The following is a 24685-nucleotide window of genomic DNA, read 5'->3' on the forward strand; positions in this document are numbered from 1 at the left end:
AGAACACCGGTTGAGAGGCATCTGTATGCTTCTCATGGAAGCAATGCGCATCGAAGGGTGTCATTATTCGCTTACACATCTGGTCGAGGATTGCCGCAACAGTGGGCTGTGGGCTGTATGGCGCCCATAGGGCGGGGACTTAGGAAGTCGGTGTCCTAAGGAGTTTGAGATCCGGCATGCACGACAGCGCTCGATGCGTCCATACGGCCGCAAGTACCAATTGACGTGAATGGATGGTCAGGCTAGGGGCTATTGGGGGCCAGGTAAGTTCGGGGAGATTTGGGGTCGGTGACCACAGAACTATTTGTCCCACTGAAGTCCTTGGGACCAGAGGCTTTTTGCACTGACCATATCCCAAGAACTCGATTTTGTGTCTCCCCCTCACATCCCAATTGTTTCCGTCTCTTGTACCAGGCGTATTGTAGGCTGCGTTAGCGGTGAAGGAGCACTATGCGTAAGGAAGTGACTAGAATTGTGTCTTGGCCTAGTAGGATCTGTAAAATGGTGCGGTATTGCTTCTGAAAATTTGTGTTGGTTGCGGTAGGGCCTGACACCGAGGACGCACCTTACTAACGGCTTGAACCCTGTATACTGGTAGAGATTGGAGACCGGAGCCGCACAGGGAATGAGTCTCGGCATGGGCCAAGGATACACGAGACTGCATTAGGGAAGAACTCGGTTGATGATTTTAGGGATAGTAGATCTGACGGATAACCAGGTTATAGCTCCTTCCCGAAGTACCGTTTTCTGGACGAAGCGACGGTGCTCCCGGCTCGGTCGAGAGCAAGCGCACCATACCGAGGTCAGACAGCCCGGGCATTGCTGTGAAGAGCGATAACCCAGCCCCTGTATGTGATACCCATCTAAGAGGCAGCCCCCGTCGCCGAACCTGTAACCTTAACCACTTCCGCACTGCCTCGTATGGATCGCTTCTCTTTTCCAAAACGGGCGAGCTCCGGCCCGGCCCTGGGCTGTGCTTTGCATACAGCCCTATCCGAGCAACGGTATCATGGATCTTGACCAGAGCGCAAGGCAGAGTACATTCAGGGCGGGGCACAGCCTGAGATAGCCGAGGAGGTTCGCATACTCGGACGTGCAGTGTTGGATGACTAGTCTTCCGGGTTTGTCATACGCGCATATCGATGTTGTCGTTCTAAGCCAACCACCGTTCGTGGTCCAGTCCGAGACACTCGACCAGCCGAGGTTCTTTTTGGCTTTCTGTGGGAAGAAACGCGCAGAGCCCGGTACAAATAGGGATGAAGTATGTGCTCGAAGGGATAGAAACACTCCTTCCTCGACTGTCGCTATAACCTAGATCTCGCTTTGAAGCACGCTAGGCCCCTCCATTCGCTACCCTCCTCTTCCCTAACACTCTCGACATGCCCCACTCGGAGTACCCAGACGGCCACAGAATCGGACACCAGGTACGCTAGATCCCATGCTCTTTTATCCACACCCGTTGACTGACCATATCGCCAAAGAACGAACACAATAGCCAGCGAAGCCCGGAATCCGAAAGCCGCAGCACGAACGTGCAATCGCCTGCAATTATCCGATGGCTAGGCGAAAAATCGTGGGAAGAGCCATACCATGGGCAGAATTCGCGGAATGAAAACTCGGAGGGCACGGGGGTGGGGTCAAATAGAGGAACGGATGTTGAAAAGAAACCGTGAGCAAGTCGTGGAGAAGTCGATGAGGCCGCCAGAGGGTATTAGTCCATTGTGGATTACCAAGCTATGGGTAACGATCCTACACCCTGCTTGCCCATGCGTCAAGCTTTTTCACGAAGGTTTGATTGCGCCATGTAGGAGGTGAGGACGATGATGGCAGTGCTGTCCGTTATATGTACAGTATGTGAACAGCTTGTAGGACTATTATAGCATATGGAGAGACAGTAGAGAACACGATGTATGCAACGCACGAAAGGCTCTCTGCTCTGCGCGGGCTGGGTCGAGGGTAGTAGGAATGTTGGAAGTGGAGAATGGCCAGGCGCACGGTAACGGCCGAATATGACAGGAAGACAGGAGAATCTAGCAGATCTGTGAACACAAGCAGTGCTGGGGTAGATGAGATGGGATGATGAGTTGAGATGAAAAGCGTATGTGTTGTGGTTGTGGTTGTGGTTGGCCGCGGCCTCCGTCTAAGAGCCCCACGCCCTTGCCCTCGGCTAGTCTTATCGATAACTACATACATAACCCTGGCTGTGCCTGGTCCCTGTCTCACTGATTTTCAACACTAGAATTGAATCCGCGCCCGGGCGAGTCAGTCATCTCGTAGCGACCTTTCCTAGACTCTATGTAGCCATTGCGTATTAGAGAAATCCGGAGAGCGCCGAGAGCCGAGTCGTTACACGGGTGGACGGATACAGAAATCTATACTGTATGTATAACTTTATACGTTGGTACCTGGGTACTCCAAGGGACTTCCGAAATCCCGCAAAGGATTCCGATACCCACTTTCCATATACCATGGACTTGCTATCCTATGCAGAAGTGGAGTAATGTTTAGACGTCCGACGATCCATTGGCTTCGTTACCCGAGCAGCTTGAGAACCGAGGACGAACGGCTGTCGGTGAGGCTAAATTCGCTGACGTCGAACATGCATTTGCTCAATGACTCCCCAGCTCGATCCACCGCCGATGTGCCTCTTCTTGCATTTCGCATTCCTTATCAAAGCTGCCGAATTCTTGGAGCATATGCTTAGTGAGAATCGGCCATTCAAAATGTGGGCACGGGACCAGGGGCGGTTGAGTCACATGCGGCGGCGCCCACCGCCCGCGGGCGCGTTCCTTCCTCGTCCCGACTTCTTAACAGAGCTGCCCCAGCTGTCATAACCGCCTTTCAATCCGGCGCAATGCTCAAAGGTAGCACACCGCACCTGCCCTTTGCGTCGGCCAACTGCGCGCTAACAAGTATTATCAGCCAACTACTCCACCGCTCCCGATGCTTCGCCAGACCTGGGCGCTGCACACGTCGACGACCAGATCCCCTCCTCTGAGGAGGACGAGCCCAGCAGCGACTCCTCCGACCGCGGAAGCCATGGCGAGCGCTTGACACAAGAAGACAGCGGCGCGGCTGGGGGGGTACAAACGACTGCTGGTACGAGTCTGGAGGAGGACGATAATGGCGCGTCCGACGATGCACCAGGAGCTGGCTTGCTCCCGCGCGATAAGCAGCGCCGGACCGCCTTCTACGACTACCACTCTGAGAAGCAGATGAGCCACTCTGAAGCGAAGCAGTTCTATCAGCGGCACCAATTGGAGAGCCAGTACGGCGGGTCCCAGGCCGGCGATGGATACAGTCCAGTCATTCGCGCAAAGACCTTTCCCGCCCACTTCGGCGGCGGTGATGGTGTCGAGTTCCTTAGCAGGGCGGACAGCATCCGCTCGCGGAGGAGCAATGCTAGTACTGCGAATCAGGGCCAACGGCCGACGCTTCCTATCGGCATGTCACAGGTGGATCCGTCACAGGAGCCACGTCCGCACATGACTCCATATGTGACAAACCACCAAGCTAGCAAGGGCGACACGGGCATTTTACTCCAGGCCGACCAGCGAGCTAGAGATCATTCAAAACATCCCACCCTTCCCCACGAACCTAAACCTTTACTTGCGGAAGAGGGCATCCACGGTGCTGGCGCTGGCGTGGGAATTGGAAGCGGTGCAGGAGGCTTCGCCATGTCAGACTCAAGTGTCACGGCTGAGCTCAGCGCCATTTACACCAATGTCCAGAAGGTCCTTGACATACGACACAAGTACATACGCCTTTCGCTACAGCGCAATTTCGACAATCCCAAGGACGACCCTTCTTGGCCCATCTACCCCCCTCACCCGGAGCCGGTATGGAACGACTATCTAAAGGAACGCCACAATGCAACGGGTAGTCTGCAGAACAGCGCGATTCTCGACCCCGCGGAGCCCCCGGCTAAGCCACCTAGGAAAATGGGCAAGGATATCGGTGAAGACTTCGACAAGAATGACCTTCTACCGCTGCCAGGAGCTTCAGAAATGTCGTTTCGTTTGGATAGCAGCGGCGTCTTCCAGGTCTATGAGACCTCCAAATCGGCCGAGCTTGATACGCCCATTGTCGCTATACCCACGCTGCGGGAGTATTACATGGATCTAGATGCTATCCTCGAGATATCGTCGGACGGGCCAAGCAAGAGCTTTGCTTTCCGGCGACTGCAGTATCTAGAAGGGAAATTCAATCTCTACTATCTTCTGAATGAGTATCAGGAAATAGCGGACAGCAAGAAGGTGCCGCACAGAGACTTCTACAACGTCAGGAAGGTCGATACCCACGTTCACCATTCGGCATGTATGAACCAAAAGCATTTGCTGCGCTTCATCAAATCTAAGATGAAGAAATCTCCCGACGAAATAGTCCTCTTCCGCGACGGCAAGCATCTCACTCTGAAAGAGGTTTTCGAATCGATCAACCTGACTGCATACGACCTTAGCATTGACACATTGGATATGCATGCAAGTCGCGTATCTCTTATATATATGGCTCCGCTAACCTCGACAGGCTCACACCGATTCGTTCCACCGCTTCGATAAGTTCAATTTGAAATACAATCCAGTTGGGGAGTCTCGTTTACGAACGATTTTCCTGAAGACCGACAATTTCATCAAGGGTCGATATCTTGCGGAGATTACCAAAGAAGTCATCTCAGATCTCGAATCCAGCAAGTACCAGTTCGTAGAATGGCGGATCTCCATCTACGGCCGCGACATAGACGAGTGGGACAAGCTCGCCACATGGGTCGTCGACAACAAGCTCTTCTCGCCCAATGTGCGGTGGCTCATACAGATTCCTCGCTTATTCGATGTGTACAAAGCGACGGGCTTGATGGACCACTTCGAGCAAGTGGTCGTCAACGTGTTCCAGCCTCTGTTCGAGGTTACCAGGGATCCGAGTAGTCACCCCAATCTCCACATCTTCCTACAAAGAGTCATCGGCTTCGATAGCGTTGATGATGAAAGTAAGGTGGAACGACGCGTCTACAAGAAGTTCCCCTTGCCGAAGGACTGGTCTACGAACCAGAACCCACCATACAGCTATTGGATGTACTATCTGTTCGCCAACATGGCGTCATTGAACGTTTGGCGGAAGCAGCGCGGTTTCAACACTTTCTTGCTTCGACCTCATTGTGGTGAAGCTGGTGATACCGACCATCTTGCCGCCGCCGTTCTCTGCGCTCATAGCATCAGTCATGGTCTTCTCTTACGCAAGGTGCCTTTTCTGCAATACATCTTCTACCTTGAGCAAATTGGAGTTGCCATGTCTCCGCTCAGCAACAACGCCTTGTTCCTAGCGTATGAGCGCAATCCCTTCCTGAGCTATTTCAGACGCGGTCTGAATGTTTCCCTATCCACGGATGATCCGCTCCAATTTGCCTTCACGAAGGAGCCCTTGATCGAGGAGTACTCGGTTGCGGCGCAGATCTACAAGCTCAGCGCAGTGGATATGTGCGAACTTGCAAAGCATTCTGTGGAACAGAGCGGCTTTGAGCACCCTATCAAGCAACGTTGGTTGGGCGCCAATTATCATCTGCCAGGCGTGGCCGGCAATGACATGGCCAAGTCCAATGTGCCCAGCATTCGTGAAGCTTTCAGGCATGAAACGCTAACACAGGAGCTTGCTATGTAAGTACTTCCTCACCCCACTTAGATAACAGTGCTCATACATGCAGGATCGAGCGCTACACCCGCGCTTCGCAAACAAGCGGCAACGCTTTGACGTCGTCGAACCTTCAGCAGCCTTCAACAATCAACCCACAAACGCCCATATCCAACCAAGCCACCCATCCTGGCTCTCCAGTGGCCTCTCTCCACACCCACCCCTCAACTGCTAACCTCCCTGAGCAAGCACACCCCTTCTCCGCCCTGCCACCAGGCGCCATCCAAGGTTCACAGCAATCACCCCTCTTCCCTATACAACAAGCCCGGATGAACCCCACAGGATCGGCCGCCGACATTCCACATGCTCAAACACAGCCAACATCTCCCACCCAGCCAAAGAACATGGACGGCTTCGAGCGTCCCCGCCGCTCATCCAGCATGATTATGAATCCGGGCGGTGGCGCACCACCACAACCTTCTGGCGGCGCAGGGACTTCACAAGCTGGCTCTCAGCAGCCCTTCCCTGCGGCCGATGAGATGCTGCACAGGACTACGAGCACCGTCACGCTTGAAGGCATGGAGCCGAGGATGTTCCCCGGTGTGGTCAGCAGGAGACGGAGGAGTAGTATGCGGAGCAGTACCATGGAGGATGGGGAGCCCGCGCACTCGGGGTTTAGACGGGGCGATGCGGGGTCAGTGGTTGAAGAGAAAGATACCGATGATGAGGATTACTAGATCTCACGTCGATAGTTGACAATTTTGACGAGGATGATGAGATGCCAAGGCGTCTTGGTTTCGGACCTGGTGGTAGTAGAGCTTCTTTGCGACATTTTACGGATATGCCAATGGCAAGACAAAACTGTGACAGCGACACGATCTTCCGGGATATGGTTTGGGTGGTTGGGCAGGACTAGATTCATGTTATGCACCAACTGTATTCACCATCGCTCAACCGGTAGGAAGCTAGGTAGATAGAAAGGATAATATACATCAAAATTTTCATTCCAAATCATACACAGTCTCAACGACGACGCAAATGAAATTTCGAGCATGGATGAGCCTATTTCTTTTCGAGAGTGGATATAGTCGACACAAAAGAAGAACCGCGCGGGCCAATCCAATCAATCCCAGCACACTCCGCGCTTTGCACCTTTTTACCCTACTGATCTGTACGAAGAAAGTCGCAAAGTAAACCAACTCTACCTTCCTCCTTCCCCTACGATTCACTAGCCCCACCCACATCCAAACGCCTCAGAGTGCTCGATGCCTATTTCGCAAAGTGCAAATCATACGCGAGCCACTTCCTAGCATTGACCTGAGGTACAGTCAAGCCGGGCTTACCATACGTCAACGGCGCAAAGAAGAGGAAGCACCAGCACACGACGGACAGGATGACGATAGTAGCGATCCAGCTTCCCAACAGACTCTGCGTAGCGACGCGCTCGCGGACAGGTTTCGACATCGTCCGGCGGTGGCCCTTTGCGGTGGTGGCGCCCGGAGGAGGCGGCGATTCGGGGTCCACGGGCTCAATGTTGAATATGAATTCAACGAGGGCGCCGGTGACGAGAACAGAGGCCAGATGCGCGGGGAGGTAGTGGTGCAAGAAGAGTTGGCGGCCCATGATGTAGAATGGAATGTAGTGAGCGGCCCAGGTGAGGAAGAAGAATCCTGTGGAGTTGTAGAGGCGGGAGCGTGTACCTATTGTAGTCAGTATGCGATCATAGAAAGGGATGTCGATGCCCCGGCAAAGCAGCTTCGTGAATGGCATGGAACTTACGTTCATCAAGGGCATCCATGCCACGGCGTAGGGCCAGCTGGTCAGCACCAATGATGCCAGCGAAAACTGCGAGGAGAGAGGACGCAAGCCACCAGCCAAGCGGATTACCAAGGAAGTAAATCTGCTCGCGGGTGTCGTTGTTGGTCCAGAAAGAAACACCTCGGAGGAGGAAAGGCCACGAGATAGGGAAGGATGCGTAGGGATGAGAGCTCGTCAGGGCGTTGTTGTGGTAGAACATAGCGCGCTGGAGCTCGATGTACTTTCTCAAGAACGACAGGCGCTTGACCTGCTTGGGCTCCTTCTTGTTTCGCTCGTCCTCAGCCGGCAATGACGGGATGTCGTCAACATACCAGGTGTTGCTGCTCTGCTGAACGTTCTTATTGCCGTTGATCTCGGCTTGCTTGTAGGCCCATTCAGGAAGAGGAGTTGTGTGGGTCCACATGGCGACTTTGGTCGGCACGTGAATGAGCTTGAAGTGGGTAGACATGGTCTTAAAGTCACCCTTGCCTTTACCCTCAACCTTGATTTCGAAGAGCGTATCATTGAATCGAGTGCCATCGCCCTCTTCATGTCCGATGGTGGTGAACTCCTGGTTGGTGGGGTAGAAGGGCGAAGCGACATCGTGGGTAAGGAGTATGGTATCGGTGATCAAATGGCGCAAACGGATGACATCTCCCACCTTGACACGCTGGTCCTTGGTGCTAGGAAGCTGCTTTGAAGGTAGGATCTGCCAGTGGTTGTTGGTGTCGTTGTGGGGGTATCCAGTAACCTGCTGTCCCTGGGAAGAGATACGGCCGTCGTCGTACCTGAGCGGGTAGCGGTCTGGGTGACTGTGGAGGTACACCTTGGTGTCCTTGTGACGAACTGTGATGACATCGTAGTAATTGATGCCGACGGACTGAAGCGACATGACGTTGTCGCTCAAGGTTTCCTGGAATTCCGGCGTCATGAAGTCATCTCCTGGCCCGGATTTGGTAAGAATCGAGAAATGGACCTGGAACCAGAAGAGGTAGAGGAAGAAAGGAACGATGATCAGACCGGTCGCGCGAGCGGCGAAGTGTTTGCCAAACTCCGGAAGGCTCAAGGCTCCCTGACGTCGATTGATATCCATGAGATCCCACAAGTCAATCAAGACGGGGACGCCGATGGAGAAAAAAGTAAAAGTTCCGACGTATTTGGTGGAGATGACGCAGCTCAGGCAGACGCCGGTCAAAAGAAGCCACTTCCACCACTTGCGGCTGAAAGGAACATGACGAAGCTTATAGAATCGAATGTAGGCTAGCACCGAGAGAGCCATGAAGAAGATCAGGGTAGCGTCAAGCAGAATCAATCGCGTCTGGCCGATGTGGGCGTTGTCGAACAGCAACAGCCCGGCCGCTGTTACGCAGGCCGGCAGCGAGTATCCAGACTCCCACATGATCAAGAAGACTGTCGGTACCGTGAGGGCGCCCATGGTAGCAGGCATGGCTCGGTAGGCGACATACGGGACCTTGTTCGTGATGTAGGAGTCGCCAATGTTCTCAAACAAGAAGGCGCCATCGTATCCAACGAGCCAGCCGGCGAGCGCGAAGAGAAGCTTTCCGAACGGAGGGTGGACGTCGAAGAAGTACGTGCGTTGGAGGTAGTAGGAAGCAAACTGCCTTGCTTGTTAGCCTTCTCCGAAGCTCTCCTATGCAATTGATGCGCAGAGATATGTGGGCGGGACGTACCTTTCCAAAGTGCACTTCATCAAACACTACCTGCGCCGGGTGGCTTATCCCCCAGAACCGCGTTATGAAAGCAAGGATGGTGATGATGGTAATGGCGATCTTGTAGTCCCATTCTTTGCCCGGGTGCTGCGGCGCAAACTCCCTCTTCGCCTTCTCGACGACGGTGGAGACCTTCTCGGAAACTGTCTCTGGGTTCGGCGTGGTCGGGCGCTTCTTGTCCTTTCCGCGATGCCGCACGCCGGCGGCAGCAGACGACATGGTTATAGCTCGTCGGAGGGCCTTGATGAACTCCCAAATTAATTCTACGAGCCAAGCGATTGACAGGACTGTGTTGACTCACCCGCACACAAACGAAAATGGAGATGTCAAGGGACGCGAGAGAACGAGCGAAGCGGGAGTCGGTGATCAGACGGTCCCTCTAAGAAAGAACACATACTCTCCTGGTCCGCGCCAAGCCATCCACGCGTGGCTCCGCCTTAAATTATCACGTGACGTGATGCGATTCCTGAATCGGCTGCCCAGGGTGCGATCTAAGATTTACCGCTCCAAGGAGTCTAAAGATGAGCTGAGCGTCTGTTCTGCTTGTCTATATACACGGCAACCAATCCACGCGAAGTCTCATCTAATAAGCCCTAGGGCGAGCCCAGTTTTTTGGGACCGTCTCTCCTTCATTGACCTTTCTTTGCCATCTCTGCAGCGGCCCTCTTCTTCTGCGGGATCTTGTACGAGGTCTCCCACCCATATAGCGCACCAGCTCCAAACACCATAGCCGCTCCAACCTTCATCATCCCACTCATTTGATTTCCAAATATCCAAATGCTGAGCAGGAAGCTGACCAGTTTCCGAATGTTGAGCACAATGGTAACAGTTACCGCCGACGTGTTGGCGCTCAGGATATTGACGCCGGTAATGCATAGCAGTTGAGTTACCGCGTTAGCCGTAAGATAGATGACATGCTGCGATGTGGAAGCGAGCGCCTTGTTGACCGTTGGGGGCAAGTTGGCCGCTATACTTGGCGATATCTGGAATGGATGAGATGCATGGAGACGCATGTACTGTTTGTATAGAACGGGCGTGAAGTTGGCGAAGAGCGGCAATGAGAGGAGATGTGAGTAGAAGAGGTTGGCTTTCCAATGGTTGCCGTGTTGGATGTAAATGTCCTCGACGTAGGCACCCATGTATGCCGAAAGGAGCTGTGCAATAAGCAGAATCAGAAGTCCCATCTCGAAGGAGGTACTAGTGAAGTCAATGCTCGATGTGTCCATGGTTTTGCCCTGCGTATGTCAATGCCAAATCTACACCTTTCATCGGGCTACCATACCTTTGACATCGCATCTGCCCAGGCGGAAACCATCACACCCAGCGTCAGGACGGCGACCGAAAATATCTGCACAGGCGTGTACTTCTTCCCCCGCAGCCAGCCAGCGATCATGGTGGTCACACTGCCGAAGCTGCGAAGGATGATGTGGACGGGGACGGAGATGTTGAATGCGAACGCCCAGTTGTTCATCATGTTGACCGTAAAGAACAATGCCGCGCTGATGCACCATTTCCGAAAAGGAACAGGCGACGGCTTGACGAAAAAGCGACTATTTGGATCGAATTGATAATGCAGTGTCGAAAGGCAGGTGAAAATGAACTGAAAGAGCGTAATCAGAAGGCCGCTATCGGGTTCGTGTCTGTCAAAGGTTAGATGACAAGCGTGCGAATAGTGCCTGGGATGGATCGCACTTGACAATGGCTTCCAGACAGTAGACCTAGAAGATTAGCATTTACTCGCATCTCTCGAAGGGAGATACTTACATTAGAGCAGCAGCCCCCAAAAATAAGTGCAAAGCTTGCAGCAAGAGGGGCAACAGCGGCCATGGCGAGTCTCGAAAGCTGCCAGATAGAGGTTGCAGGATCGGTGGAACGAACAAAGTTTGCGTGAGAATCGAGAAGTCTATTCACTGGGCTGTTAGCGCTGAGGTAATTCCAAAGTTTCTCGAGGAGCCTGGGTCCAAAAGGGAAGGGATGCAGAGGGAACTGCGTCTCGTGAAAGTAGTGACGATGGGAACAAACCTTCTATGACGTTGGAATAGAAGAGCCAAAACAGAATACCCACACAAAGAGGGGATTACGGCGACGTAGAGAAAAAAACTTTGAAGTCTATCATAGTGTAGGGGTTTGGGAAAGAAATCGAGTGAGGACGGTAAAGGATGCAAGACGGTTGACGTGGAGGTCCGCGGCGTGGGAGACTCGCGGACGCTAGCGCAAGTTGTCCGTAGGGCTGGATACTTAGCCAGGAACCGGATCCTTGCACGTGGACGGCAGTCCCGCTCCAATGCTTTATGATTGAATGCTCCCTCCAGGAAATGGGTAGATACATTGAATCGTGATAATACGTTTGATCTAAAGATATAATGTCGAATGTAGCAATACACATCCTAGCATGTCTTTACTTCTGGCTATGGAAAGCCATGCGTAAGGCCCTTCACAACGTATTGGATACAATTTTTGGATTCTGTGCGGACATGCACTACAGATCAATTATGAACCTGGTGTGCAATGTACTGTGCTGGGTGCCACCTCACTTGCGATGCATACGCTACATGCTCTGCCAAACAATCTCTTCGCGCCCGTCCACCATGAAATACCGTCTACCATCCTAGCGCCCTACCGAGACGGAAAGGAAGAATGGAGGAGGAATGAAGCGCAAAGACAAGTATGATGCCTCTATGTGCGAATGCCCTGATGAAAACTGTTCGCTGCCAAGATGAGGATCCTCTAGAGTGCCGAAAACACGAAGAGCTGAATAGATGTTAGCCAGGACAGCCCACTGGGCTAAGGAGCGGCATAGACTCACATTGTTTGTAGCTGCTATCGCGATGCTGTCTTCGAACGGATGCCAGCTCATATGTAGAATCTTCTTGTTGAAGTCGATTTGGTCGGCATCAGTCTCTTTCCGCATGCGCTGGCCCTGGCCTACAGCTCCAGCAGCGGGGCTGCCTGCCCTTGAGCCTCCCTTCTTTCCTGAGCCACCACCGGGGCTCGTCGATGAATTCATCGGCGTTGGGATACCGACCTTCTTTGCCTTGAACGCCGACTTATCGGCCTGTAGCACAACTTCTGTATCCTTCTCCGGGTCTGACGGGTAAATCATGAAATTGTTGTTGTAGCTGCCAGTCATGACGTTCTTGGCGTCCCCGGAGAAGACCACTTCAAACTTGTCGAATATACTGTCATTCTCGTACGTATCACACAGCCGCGGTCTCAAATGCTCATGGATCGGGATTGTCTTGATCGGTGTCCGCTCCATGTTGACGTCCCAGATCTTCACGGTGAGGTAATCGCGGGAGAGGATGTATCGCCCGTCGTGCGAGAAGCGTACATCTGATATTGACGAAATAATTTCAGAAAAGAAGGACCTGGAGGACGGATCTTCTTCTTGCTCAAACTCTACACGGACGAAACGTTAGAAATGGGAAGCAACGCATGTAGAAGGGCATGGAAACTTACGCTTCGCGTGCTGATCGCACAGAGCGCTCTCTCTCATGTCTGCTAGCTTGATAGTACCCTTCGAGCTTGCGTACATGAACCAATTGCAACTTATGGGATGGAACTCTGCTGCGGTTATAACCTCCGTAAGCTCCTCCATGTTGGCCGGCTTGATGTCGACAATGTTGAAGCTCTGATCTTGAATGTTGAGATTCCATAGGTTGATCCGGAGGTCATCGCTGCTGATGAAGGTCTCCCCATCGCTGTTCACGGATATGCTGTTGATATGGTAGGCATGCGCGTTCGCATAAGTCTTTCGGGGTACGGCGGCGACGACGGTGTCGTGGTGGGTCAATCGCGGGAGCTTCAGGTCGGAGGCGTTTCGGAAGTGGACGTTGGGGTTTCTGACAGGGCCGCCTGCGCCAGCGACTCCTCCGCCGGGTGTGAGCTCATGAGAGAGATTGTTCTCCGCTACGACTTTTAATGACTTCTCAAACACCTTCCACAGCTTTATTGTCTTGTCGTTTGTGGAGAGGAGGTAGTGTGAGGCATTCTGTCGACGGCACCACTTGATCTTGTTGATCTTCTCTTCTATCTCGAGGGACTTCAGGTAGTCGAATTCGGGCTCGTGTGACTGGAATTCCGTGTGGAACTTGTACTCGCATGTTTTTTTCTGGCGATGCCGTCAGCGTCAGGTCCACTCCGGCGCGACGTGTGGGACACACGTTGCAGGCACAATACGTACGGTTTCATTTCTCTCAAATAACACCACGCGGCCACCCTTGTCGCCGGTGGCCAGGTAGTTCCCCGTCTGATCGAATTCGACGGTAGAGATGATATCAGCTAGGCACCTTCAGTTAGCACCACGACTCAAGGAGCGTCGGGTAAGCTACATGTGTCCAGGCGCGTACCTTCTGTTATGTCTTCGACGTCCCCTTTGTCGCCGAAGCATCTATAACCGTCAGTCTAGGCTCAAGCAATGACGTGTGTTTGCGGTAGCAAGCTCAAAATACTGGAGGAGGGGGGCTCTGCCGCAAGAGAGGGGACCCCGGAGAATACGGAAGGAGGAAGCCAAGATTCAACATACTGCGTAAACTTCCACGTCGTGGGGCTGCCCTCTGCTTCTACCATGATTCCCAGATCGAAACGGCGGGATTTGCTGCGAGACTAGCTCGAACGGAGATTTCCCGGATTCTGAAATGCGGAATTATATAGCCCCAGCAGACGTGAAAGCAGAGGAGGCGGAGGAGGCGGGGGTGCGATGGGGCGCCGCCGACGTCGAGGCTGGTTTGAACCGGGAACGGTGAGGTGGTGGCAGCAGCAGTGTTGTCGGGCGGCGAATAATGGAGGCAGAAGGTCTCCAGCAAAGCTAGCACGGGGTCAGCTCGGTGGCGGCAGGGTGAGTTTGGCGCGGGCGCAGGGACGAGCAGCAGCGCAGATGCAGAGACAAAGCGTGTATGGTGGGCGTCGGGGTACCTCAACTCGGGCGCTCATGGATGCGGTCGGTGGGGTTGGCCGCCAAGCTCGGCGCTAGGCGCGAAGGTGGTCCAAGCTCAGCACACAACAATTTCGACGTCTCGGTCGCCCATCGCCAACTTCGACAACCTCGATACTAACACACAGCACGCCGAAATGTCCCACCGGAAGTTCGAGGCGCCCCGCCACGGCTCACTGGCATTCTTGCCCCGCAAGCGGGCCGCCAGGCACCGGGGCAAAGTAAAGAGGTAAGGCATACGCTGCGCTGTCTTTCCGCGTCGAAATATCGCCAAAAGATCGCAGGCTCACAGCAATTGCAGCTTCCCCAAGGATGACCCGAAGAAGCCCGTCCACCTCACCGCTGCCATGGGCTACAAGGCCGGCATGTCCACAATTGTGCGCGACCTGGACCGACCAGGTGCCAAGTTGCACAAGAAGGAAATCGTTGAGGCCGTCACCGTTATCGAGACTCCTCCGGTACGCAGCGAACAAGAGCAACGGCATGTGCGGGACTAACGGACAATAGATGATTGCTATCGGCGTGGTCGGCTACATCGAGACTCCCCGCGGCCTGCGCTCGCTCACCACCGTCTGGGCTGAGCACTTGAGCGATGAGATCAAGCGCCGCTTCTACAAGAATTGGTACAAGAGCAAGAAGAAGGCCTTCACCAAGTACGCCAAGAAGCACTCTGAGAACAACGGCCAGTCCGTCACCCGCGAGCTCGAGCGCATCAAGAAGTACTGCCAAGTCGTCCGCATCCTCGCCCACACTCAGATCTCCAAGACCCCGCTCAAGCAGAAGAAGGCGCACCTGATGGAGATCCAGATCAACGGCGGCAGCGTCGGCGACAAGGTCGACTACGCACAGAACCTGTTCGAGAAGCCGATTGAGATCAGCTCCATCTTTGAGGCCAACGAGATGATCGATGTCATTGCTGTCACCAAGGGTCACGGTTTCAATGGTGTCACTGCTCGTTGGGGTACCAAGAAGCTCCCCCGTAAGACGCACAAGGGTCTCCGAAAGGTCGCCTGTATCGGTGCCTGGCATCCGTCCCACGTCCAGTGGACTGTTGCCCGTGCTGGTCAGATGGGCTACCACCACCGTACCTCGGTGAACCACAAGATCTACCGCATTGGCAAGGGCGATGACGAGGGCAACGCTGCCACCGACTTCGACGTCTCCAAGAAGCAGATCACTCCGTAAGTCACATGCTTAGGGTCTACGTCCCAGCTAACATTTCGCAGTCTTGGCGGCTTCGTGCGCTATGGCGAGGTCAAGAACGACTTCGTTCTGCTGAAGGGCTCTTGCCCCGGTGTGAAGAAGCGAGTCATGACACTCCGCAAGTCAATGTTCACACATACCAGCAGGAGGGCACTGGAGAAGGTCGAGCTCAAGTGGATCGACACGTCGTCCAAGTTTGGTCACGGTGCGTACCAGACACCAGCGGAGAAGAAGCAGTACCTGGGTACCCTCAAGAAGGATCTCCAGGCCGCGTAAGGTGGTGTTGGTGGCGGGTGACTGCATACTTTCCTCGGGTTTCTCTGGCGAATGACATGGCTCTTACGGTTGCTGTAGCAGTTGAGCAACTGAAGATAAAATTCAATGATTCCCACTTCACTAAGAAACCTTTTGGATGTGATCACCAGCATAGTACATGCAACAACATGTCATGATTCTTTACCCGTTGAAAACCAAGACGTGCTACTATGTTCTAGCCTATGTCCTTGATTTATAGCAGGCGCTATCCCGTCCTTAACCCTCCGAGCTGCGTACATATACTGCAGACGTTTCTGCAGACTGTGACGACAATGACATATCCAGGAAAACGTTACACAGAGGAGCGCCTAGTTCAAGCAGGACATGCCTGCACGAGGTGCAGAGAGAACCGTCTTTCAGTCTAGACATTGCTGGAATAAAGGATCGCGGATCCATGACGATGATACTCGACTTGGAGTGACAAAAGAGTTTATAATCTCTGATGAGACGACGCTTTCCGTGGCGCGCGGGAAGTCATTTCGAGCTTGGGATTCACTCTTCCCCCGGGGGGTTGAAGGTATCGGAGGGCTTTTGATACAGATGCGCAGTACCAGGGATGAGATTAAGGGGCACAACCAAATATTATCTTTCAAGCGGATGGATGCCATTCCCACGATGCAACCTGTAGCCAGAATTTCGCCCCAGTGCTGGCCAACATGGTGGTGGATGATGGATACAAGAGGAAAAGCCGGATTGAGCAGCGCGATCACATTCCGCTGCTCCATGTTTTCCCGAGGTCTTGGCACCTCGGTGTCGCCCACCAATTAGCGCCTCGGTGATTGTAGGAGCAACTTCATGTCATGTTCATCGAACGAGCCCTGCACAAAAACACCAGACGCCCTCGGTATACCTCTCCTCTCCACTCCGCCAGTCGTCGCCATCATGAGCTGCCTCAAGATGCGTCGTCTGCAGCTTGCGAGCCAGGTAAGACACGCTGCCGCTGATGCGCCCTCTATTTATTCTCATCCCACCCGGCATGCTCCGCACCGAGGCGGGTGCCACCCTCCCACCACAACCTCATGGGAATGCCCTGAAGCTGTCTGACTCTCTCAATGGCCTCTAAATTCCTCTTGCCCTGCTCTGCGCATGCTTTCCACAGCTATACCATGTTCAATGGCTGACGAGGACTGTACCAGCTTTCCAAGAGCTTCCGCACACCCACAAGGGCCTTCTCGTCGACGCGGCCTGCAGCACGTATATTCGCAACCGAGCACTTGAAAGCTAAGGAGGCGTCCGGATTCATCTCCCGCAAATACCCCGTTATAGATCACGAGTACGATGCCATCGTCGTTGGAGCTGGAGGATCGGGTCTGCGGGCGGCTTTTGGCCTCGCTGAAGCAGGCTTCAACACGGCCTGTATATCCAAGCTCTTCCCGACCCGCTCACACACTGTAGCGGCGCAAGGAGGTATCAATGCAGCTTTGGGCAAGTACGTACAAGCTCTCAACCGTACCATGGTGCTCGAGACGCTAATGAAGTGCGTTTAGCATGCACGAAGACGACTGGCGGTGGCACATGTACGATACCGTGAAGGGTTCGGATTGGCTGGGTGACCAGGATGCTATCCATTACATGACAAGAGAGGCGCCGCAGTCCGTTATCGAGCTCGAGAATTATGGTTGCCCGTTTTCGCGAACAGACGATGGCAAGATGTAAGTCATGCGCAGCCCAGGAAAGGATCGCCATGCGCTAATGACTATCCAGCTACCAGCGTGCCTTTGGCGGACAGTCTCAGAAGTACGGTAAGGGCGGTCAGGCCTACCGATGCTGCGCTGCGGCCGACCGAACCGGCCACGCTCTCCTCCACACCCTCTACGGACAGTCTCTGCGTCACAACACCAAGTACTTCATTGAATTCTTTGCTACTGACCTGATCATGGAAGATGGGGTTTGCAAGGGTGTTGTGGCATACAACCAAGAAGACGGTACGATCCACAGGTTCATCGCGAAGAACACGGTTCTGGCCACCGGAGGTTACGGGCGTACCTACTTCAGCTGCACGTCTGCTCACACTTGCACTGGTGATGGCATGGCCATGGTTGCCCGAGCCGGTCTTCCCAACCAGGATCTTGAGTTCGTCCAATTCCACCCGACTGGTATCTACGGTGCTGGCTGCTTGATCACTGAGGGATCTCGTGGTGAGGGTGGTTATCTCCTGAACTCCGAGGGTGAACGTTTCATGGAACGATATGCGCCAACCGCGAAGGATCTTGCCTCCCGCGATGTCGTCTCCCGATCTATGACCATGGAAATCCGCGAGGGCCGTGGCGTTGGACCCGAAAAGGATCACATCTACCTTCAGCTTAGCCACTTGCCCGCCGAGGTCCTCCACGACCGGCTGCCAGGTATCTCCGAGACTGCAGCTATTTTCTCCGGTGTTGATGTTACCAAGCAGCCCATTCCTGTGCTGCCCACCGTCCACTACAACATGGGTGGTATCCCCACCAAGTACACCGGAGAAGTCCTCACGGTCGACGACAAGGGCAACGACAAGGTCGTTCCGGGTCTCTTCGCTTGCGGCGAAGCCGCCTGTGTCTCCGTCCACGGCGCTAACCGCCTTGGTGCCAACTCGCTCCTGGATCTCATCGTCTTCGGTCGTGCCGTTTCCCACACTATCCGTGACAACTTCACACCCGGTCAGAAAGCCGACCCAGTCTCCGCGGATGCCGGTGCCGACTCCATCTCCGTCATCGATCAGATCCGCACATCGGAGGGTCCCAAGTCAACGGCAGAGATCCGCCTCGCCATGCAGAAGGTCATGCAGACCGACGTCTCCGTCTTCCGTACGCAAGAATCGCTCGACGAAGGTGTTAAGAAGATCCGCGACGTTGATGCTACGTACTCGGATGTTGGAATCAAGGACCGCAGCATGATCTGGAACTCCGACCTTGTTGAGACCCTGGAGCTGAGGAACCTGCTCACCTGCGCTGTCCAGACCGCCGAGTCTGCCGCCAACCGCAAGGAGTCGAGAGGTGCGCACGCGCGCGAGGATTACCCAGACCGAGATGATGAGAAGTGGATGAAGCACACGCTGTCATGGCAGAAGAAGCCGCATGGCAAGGTGGAGTTGGGCTACAGGGCAGTGGTCGGACATACATTGGATGAGAATGAGTGCAAGGCTGTGCCGCCGTTCAAGCGGACATATTAAGCCAATGAAAGAAATGTAGGAGAGGCACTTGTTCTGTATTCTATGTATATTGGATGAAGGTCTAAAGGAAGATTGATCTATTGCCGGTGTTCTCGTATATATCTCAGTGGAAAAGGTCCAATTCATTGTGATTGTTTATGGATAGCACGTTGATGATATGAGGACTACTCAGGGTTGACCAGAGGACTTGTCTAGTGAGGTCACAGACCGCTCAAATAATGAGCGCAGTACGCTAAACGCAATATAAGTCATCAACGTTGATGATATCAGGCTACTAGCATTACGCGCACGACCTTGTAGCAAACCATGTCTATATGGCTGTCGTAGGCTATCGTACAGGTCCCCAAATGCAGTGTTTCCGCCTCCCGACTGCTCTCCGTCTAGTTGTACTGCATGTACGTGGCTGTTGAGTTGAACTTCAGGTTGCCCTTGATCACCTTGTCCACTGCAGCCAAGAAATCCTTCTCCGTGGCAACCTTCCTCCTTGCTCGAATAGCGAACATGCCTGCCTCTGTCGCTACACTTCTCAACTCAGCACCCGTGCTGTTCGGGCACAATCGGGAGATGAGCTCCCAACGAATATCGCGCTCCACGCTCATGCTCTTGGCATGAATACGGAGAATGTTGGCGCGGCCCTCCATGTCCGGTAGCGAGAACTCGATCTTTCGATCGATACGGCCGGGACGCATGAGCGCAGGGTCGAGTGTAGACGGCCTGTTGGTGGCGAACATGACCTTGATATTGCCACGGGAGTCGAAGCCATCGAGCTGTGTGATAAGCTCTAACATAGTACGCTGCACTTCATTATCGCCTCCAGCGCCGTCATCGAAACGTGCACCTCCAATAGCATCGATTTCGTCGAAGAAGATGATGCACGCCTTCTTCGTCCGCGCCATCTCAAAGAGCTCGCGGACCATCCTTGCGCCCTCGCCAACGTACTTCTGGACTAGTTCTGAGCCGATAACTCGGATGAAGGTGGCGTCTGTTCGGTTGGCGACTGCTCGGGCGCAGAGCGTCTTGCCGGTTCCGGGAGGGCCGTAGAGCAGAGCGCCTTTCGGGGGGTCGATGCCGAGGTTGACGAAGCGTTCTGGGGAGAGCAAGGGCATTTCGACGACTTCTCGCAGCTTCTCAATCTGCTCTTTGCAGCCTCCGACATCGCCGTATGTTACATCGGGCTTGTCCTCGACTGTCATCATGGTGACTGATGGGTCGATCTTCGGCGGTAGCGGGAGAAGGATCTGGTACTTGTTCCTGTCCACACCGACTCGCATGCCCTCTTCAATATCCGTCGGCGATACCCGCTCACCGAGATTGACGACGAACTTGGCAATCTGCTTGACGTTGATGACATATTTGCTCTTCTCGGGGTCCTTCTCGTCTTGTATTATCTTCGTGCATCGGGCGACCTGGAGGGGCTGCTCTTCTTGCATTCGTTGCCGGTCGGCGGCGATATCCCAGAGATGTGGTGGTGCGAGACCGGTATCTGATTCCTGTGGCTTAGTTAGACGGCCGGAGAATGTGACAACAGCTCGGATGCAGCTACCTTGACACCTGTTGCATTATTAGTTTACAGCCGTTGAGAGCAAAGTTCCCAGAAAACATACCAATCTTCTCGTTTATTGTCTGCTGTTTGTCCTTGATCTCCTTCTCGAGCTTCTTCAGCTCTGCCGCGTACGGCGCCGCCCCGTACGTCTTCAGCACTTGAATGTCCCTGTCACCTGCTTTAGCATGGAGCGTCCAGCCGGAATTCATTCGGTGCCCTTACTCATCGGTCAGAGGCGTGATTTTCTTCTCTTCTATTTCGTCGTCGGCGAAGTTCTTCTGGTACTTCTCCCAGTTCTGGCCCGTGGCGCTGGGCATGGCTGGTTGTGCGGATTAGGCAGCGGGGTGTGCGTAAGGGCAGCTGTCGACAGCGAGGGTTTGCTGGGGATTGCAAGGTTCGGGGGAAGCGAAGGTGTCGGAGCTGGAGAGCGCTGGCTACTTGAGGTACGGATGGCGACGGTGTTGTAATCGGTGAGGTTGCTGTTGCTGCCGGGGAGTCGGAGCTTCCCTGGCCTACCGAAGTTTTACCGACCGCGGCGCGTCGCCCAAATTTCACGCTCTACAGAAATCGAAGGCAGCAAAACTCGTCGAAGACTGTCACAATACCCCTTGCTACCTTTGAGTTTTTCCCGCTACACACATAATGGCGACCCAAGTTGCAAGCGGCGGTGCCGGAAATGCTACCTTCAGGGTGCGCACGTCTATTTGGAGCTATGCAAACATTACTAACTGAGGCTGCAGGACAAGGAGAAGCCCAGAGCTGTTCGGATAGCGAATATCGTCGCTGCCAGAGGTGTGTAGGCTCACGGAAAGCTTCCTCGAGCTGTAGCTAACTATACGGCAGCTGTGGCCGACGCGATACGGACTGTACGTGGAAGCTGAACGGGCGGGGTGATCAAGCACTGACAGTTCGGCAGTCTCTCGGACCCAAAGGCATGGACAAGATGGTGTGTATACAGGCTGGTTATAACAGGACACTTCTCACACATCTGCAGATTCAAACCGGCAAAGGTGAGACCATCATCACCAACGACGGAGCGACCATGCTGCACCAAATGAGCGTCATGCATCCTACCGCGAAAATGCTCGTCGACCTCGCGCACGCCCAGGACATTGAAGCAGGAGACGGAACAACATCAGTTGTGGTAATAGCAGGAAGCCTTCTGGGTGCGGCTGAGCGGTTGTTGTCGAAAGGAATACACCCAACCATCATATCCGAGTCGTTCCAGCGAGCGGCAGCCTTCGCGATAGAACTTCTGACGGACATGTCTATTCCTATCTCGTTGAGTGATCGGCCGACGCTACTCAAGACCGCGACGACAGCCCTCTCGTCGAAGATTGTAGCGCAGGAGCCAAAGCTGCCGATAATGGCAGTGGATTCTGTGCTCAAGGTCATCGACCCCAAGACCGCAGACAATGTCGACTTGAAGAACATCAGGATCATCAAGAAGGCTGGCGGCACCATTGACGAGAGCGAGATGGTTGATGGGCTGGTCCTTCATCAACCCGTTGTCAAGAGCGCTGGCGGGCCTACAATAAAAGAGAAGGCGAAGATTGGCTTGATACAGTTCCAGCTCAGCCCGCCCAAGCCGGATATGGAGAACCAGATTGTGGTCAACGACTACAGGCAGATGGACAAGATTCTCAAGGAGGAGCGGACGTATCTGCTGAACATGGTCAAGAAGATCCAGAAGGCGAAGTGCAACGTTCTTTTCATCCAAAAGTCCATTCTTCGGGACGCAGTCAACGATCTCAGTCTACACTTCCTCTCGAAGCTTAAGATCCTTGTCGTCAAGGACATTGAGCGCGACGAGATCGAATTCATCTGCAAGGTAAGTCTTGGAGATACCAGACCTGGAATGCCCCTGACATGAAATAGAGTACCGGCTGCAAACCTATCGCGGACATCGACTCATTCACGGAAGACAAGCTCGGCTCCGCGGATCTTGTCGAAGAAGTTCAAGCATCAGGAGCGCGGTACGTAAAGGTATCTGGCGTCAAGTCCGCGGCGTCGACCGTCTCCATCGTTTGTCGAGGGGCCAATTCTCTGATTCTGGACGAGACTGAGCGCTCCTTGCACGACGCCCACTGTGCCATACGCTCGCTTGTCAAGAAGAAGGCCCTCCTTGCAGGTGGCGGTGCCCCAGAGATCGAGATCGCACATCGACTGTCGCTGCGCGCGCGCGAGTTGTCAGGCACCGAGGCCATTTGCTGGAAAGCGTTCGCAGATGCCATGGAGGTTATTCCGAACACCCTGGCAGAGAACGCAGGGCTAAACAGTATCAAGGTGGTGACTGAGCTGAGGCATCGGCATGCTCAGGATCAGAGGAATGCAGGGGTCAGTATCAAGAGCGGGGGTGTGAAGAACGACATGGCAGAGGAGAATGTGCTGCAGCCGCTGCTTGTGAGCACGAGTGCGATTGAGCTGGCAGCCGAGACGGTCAAGATGATTCTGAGGATTGACGACATCGCCTTGTCTCGGTAAAGGAGCGGTGGCTGGGGTGAAGAGGTCTGTACAGTACCGATTTGGTAGACCAAGAATACCATGAGAGTAATGACCAGCTGGCAGTTCAATCTTCAAATGACCTTTTTGGTATGCCATATACCCATTCTGGCGTGCCCCTGCATGCAGAAATACTTTAGCTTCCGAGAGGTTCTTGCAGCTTCGCTTCTAGGTGCATCTCGATTCAGCGACGTGCAGACCGGCTTTTCTCTGGACAAGCCCACGCTGGCCTGGCCTCTTGGTTCAGCTATTCCTTCCCGCCGCTTCTGTGTTATCATCACGTTCATCCACGTGCCGATTCACTATCGTTATCCCTTATCCCCCGCAGCCTGCCTCAGGTTCTTCTGTTTCCACCATCTTCTGCAGGCCGGTTTTCCCACCAATGCTATCGATATCTCTAGCAGCATCATGAATCGCGTACTCCAGCCACCAAGACCCGCTGCCTTTCCTCAACCGTACGATATCGAGAATCTCCTCATCCTGCCCCGAGATACCACCGGTCTTTTGCGGCTGACGGGGGACTAGGATAAGTTATCGCAAGTTGAAGCTACTCAGGCTGCACAATCCGCCCGAATATCCTGTTTGATCTGGTCTATTGGGGCTGAATCCTAGGGTTGTTCGGACGGAGAGCACTGGGAGTCTGAGGTCTGTCGTCGCAGTGGCGATCGGTGTTCGCTCGGTCTCGCTGAATCGTCGCCCAAGGTCCAGACACAGTACTGTATGGCGATGGTACGGGTACCTGCTGTGTAGGCTAGAGTGACGGTGTATCATGCAAGCGCATCACGGCTCGGCTCACTACAGTACGCTCGTGCTGCATCCATATGCGAGTGACCAAACGGCTCGTCTTGGTCACACAGCTACCCGTCCCCCAAGAAAGCATCACCATCACTACTGGTCGCGGCTGGCGGCCTCCTTCCTCCCACTTCTGCAGGCACCACGCATTGCATTAGTCGAGGCGCATTCATCCCGCACTACACTACCTTTCCTTCTTCCACATCCCCAGCCTCTCTTGTTGAACGTGTCTCGCATCTCCAACGCCTGCCGGCGGTTGACCCCGCTCGCCGAGTTGGAAAGCTCTAAACTCTAATCCTCCGCCGGCCGCTGTTGAGCCTCAGGAAGGGTTGCCCATGCAATGGTAGGCTCAAACACCTCCTCTTGCACCCGAGCACGTGGGCCCTAAGGGGTGGGAAGGTTCGACGTTATCTGCCGTTCGTGGGCACGAACCGAGGCTGATCAGCAAATGTGGAGGGACGGGTAGGATGGGTTCATGACTCGTACGTGCATATGGGTTAGTAGTACTCTGCAGTACAGACCCTGGTCTTGAGATGCAATAGCGAGGGGAAAGAGAACTGCATACATAGTCATGCGAGCGCGCATGCAGGAACGCGGAGAAAGGCATTGGCATATGTCTCAGGCATGCTCAAGTGATACCTAATATTCGTAAGCTCGTGAGGACATGCTCGGGAGAACGCCTTGGTTGTGGCGTATACGACGGTGTACTTACTCGCGGCACGGTATCGGGAATTCAAGTGAGACATATCAGAGGCGTTGCGGATCAATAGCGCCGCCCGCCATGAGCCATGAGCCATGCACGCCATCGCCATGTCCCTCACTCCGCGCCTTCGGAACGCATGAATATTGTCTCGGAAATGAATGAGCCACCACACTGTCTGCCTCTTGTTGAATGGATTTGAATTGTCCGATCTGAATTTGTTATTGGGGGTATCAACCATGGCCGTCATCCCTCCACGTCAGCCTATACTCGCCACACTGGCCAAGGGTGCTCCTTGGCCATACGCAGCTCAATGGGATTACCGAGCTCAACGAAATCGACTCAATCCACACCGTACTTGACGCGTAATATAGACACGTAATTGATATATTTTCGTGTA

The 24685-nt window shown here is 54.0% G+C and overlaps 8 protein-coding genes across 8 annotated transcripts; 5 read left to right on the top strand and 3 right to left on the bottom strand.

The window, feature by feature from the left end:
- The first annotated feature begins 2620 nt into the window (after positions 1-2620).
- BU26DRAFT_449467 (AMP deaminase) lies at positions 2621-6845 on the top strand. The gene is made up of 4 exons (XM_033824711.1): positions 2621-2864; positions 2923-4481; positions 4528-5648; positions 5696-6845. Exons 1-4 carry the CDS (start codon positions 2855-2857, stop codon positions 6357-6359), a joined length of 3354 nt encoding a protein of 1117 aa, XP_033688038.1. The 5' UTR covers positions 2621-2854; the 3' UTR covers positions 6360-6845.
- BU26DRAFT_537988 (glycosyltransferase family 39 protein) lies at positions 6497-11348 on the bottom strand. The gene is made up of 8 exons (XM_033831440.1): positions 11172-11348; positions 10914-11052; positions 10842-10867; positions 10432-10789; positions 9787-10384; positions 9111-9412; positions 7402-9037; positions 6497-7322 (listed from the first exon to the last, which is right to left on the bottom strand). The coding sequence occupies exons 2-8, from the start codon at positions 10974-10976 to the stop codon at positions 6892-6894; spliced, it is 3414 nt and encodes a 1137-aa protein (XP_033688039.1). The 5' UTR covers positions 10977-11052; positions 11172-11348; the 3' UTR covers positions 6497-6891.
- Positions 11349-11484: 136 nt separating this feature from the next.
- BU26DRAFT_515417 (protein phosphatase 2A regulatory subunit PR55) lies at positions 11485-14059 on the bottom strand. Its single transcript, XM_033828060.1, has 6 exons — positions 13675-14059; positions 13499-13539; positions 13333-13430; positions 12609-13260; positions 11956-12548; positions 11485-11900 (listed from the first exon to the last, which is right to left on the bottom strand). Exons 1-6 carry the CDS (start codon positions 13716-13718, stop codon positions 11877-11879), a joined length of 1452 nt encoding a protein of 483 aa, XP_033688040.1. The 5' UTR covers positions 13719-14059; the 3' UTR covers positions 11485-11876.
- A 154-nt stretch (positions 14060-14213) lies between these two features.
- On the top strand, positions 14214-15566 carry BU26DRAFT_515419 (60S ribosomal protein L3). Its single transcript, XM_033828061.1, has 4 exons — positions 14214-14311; positions 14384-14540; positions 14590-15263; positions 15309-15566. Exons 1-4 carry the CDS (start codon positions 14220-14222, stop codon positions 15559-15561), a joined length of 1176 nt encoding a protein of 391 aa, XP_033688041.1. The 5' UTR covers positions 14214-14219; the 3' UTR covers positions 15562-15566.
- Positions 15567-16449: 883 nt separating this feature from the next.
- Positions 16450-19021, top strand: BU26DRAFT_515421 (succinate dehydrogenase subunit A). Its single transcript, XM_033828062.1, has 4 exons — positions 16450-16524; positions 16737-17029; positions 17088-17252; positions 17305-19021. The coding sequence occupies exons 1-4, from the start codon at positions 16483-16485 to the stop codon at positions 18746-18748; spliced, it is 1944 nt and encodes a 647-aa protein (XP_033688042.1). The 5' UTR covers positions 16450-16482; the 3' UTR covers positions 18749-19021.
- BU26DRAFT_515423 (26S proteasome subunit P45) lies at positions 18711-20755 on the bottom strand. Its single transcript, XM_033828063.1, has 4 exons — positions 20514-20755; positions 20353-20459; positions 20292-20299; positions 18711-20238 (listed from the first exon to the last, which is right to left on the bottom strand). The coding sequence occupies exons 1-4, from the start codon at positions 20606-20608 to the stop codon at positions 19129-19131; spliced, it is 1320 nt and encodes a 439-aa protein (XP_033688043.1). The 5' UTR covers positions 20609-20755; the 3' UTR covers positions 18711-19128.
- A 111-nt stretch (positions 20756-20866) lies between these two features.
- BU26DRAFT_213733 (t-complex protein-like protein 1) lies at positions 20867-22821 on the top strand. The gene is made up of 6 exons (XM_033820678.1): positions 20867-20981; positions 21032-21083; positions 21135-21157; positions 21208-21237; positions 21286-22122; positions 22170-22821. Exons 1-6 carry the CDS (start codon positions 20934-20936, stop codon positions 22773-22775), a joined length of 1596 nt encoding a protein of 531 aa, XP_033688044.1. The 5' UTR covers positions 20867-20933; the 3' UTR covers positions 22776-22821.
- A 14-nt stretch (positions 22822-22835) lies between these two features.
- Positions 22836-23318, top strand: BU26DRAFT_560385 (uncharacterized protein; the record flags this gene model as incomplete). Its single annotated transcript, XM_033832797.1, has 1 exon — positions 22836-23318. The coding sequence occupies one exon, from the start codon at positions 22836-22838 to the stop codon at positions 23316-23318; it is 483 nt and encodes a 160-aa protein (XP_033688045.1).
- Between the last annotated feature and the right edge of the window lie 1367 nt (positions 23319-24685).

This window comes from Trematosphaeria pertusa, assembly GCF_010094035.1.
Source record: "Trematosphaeria pertusa strain CBS 122368 unplaced genomic scaffold BU26scaffold_3, whole genome shotgun sequence".
NCBI classification, from domain to species: Eukaryota; Fungi; Ascomycota; class Dothideomycetes; order Pleosporales; family Trematosphaeriaceae; genus Trematosphaeria; species Trematosphaeria pertusa.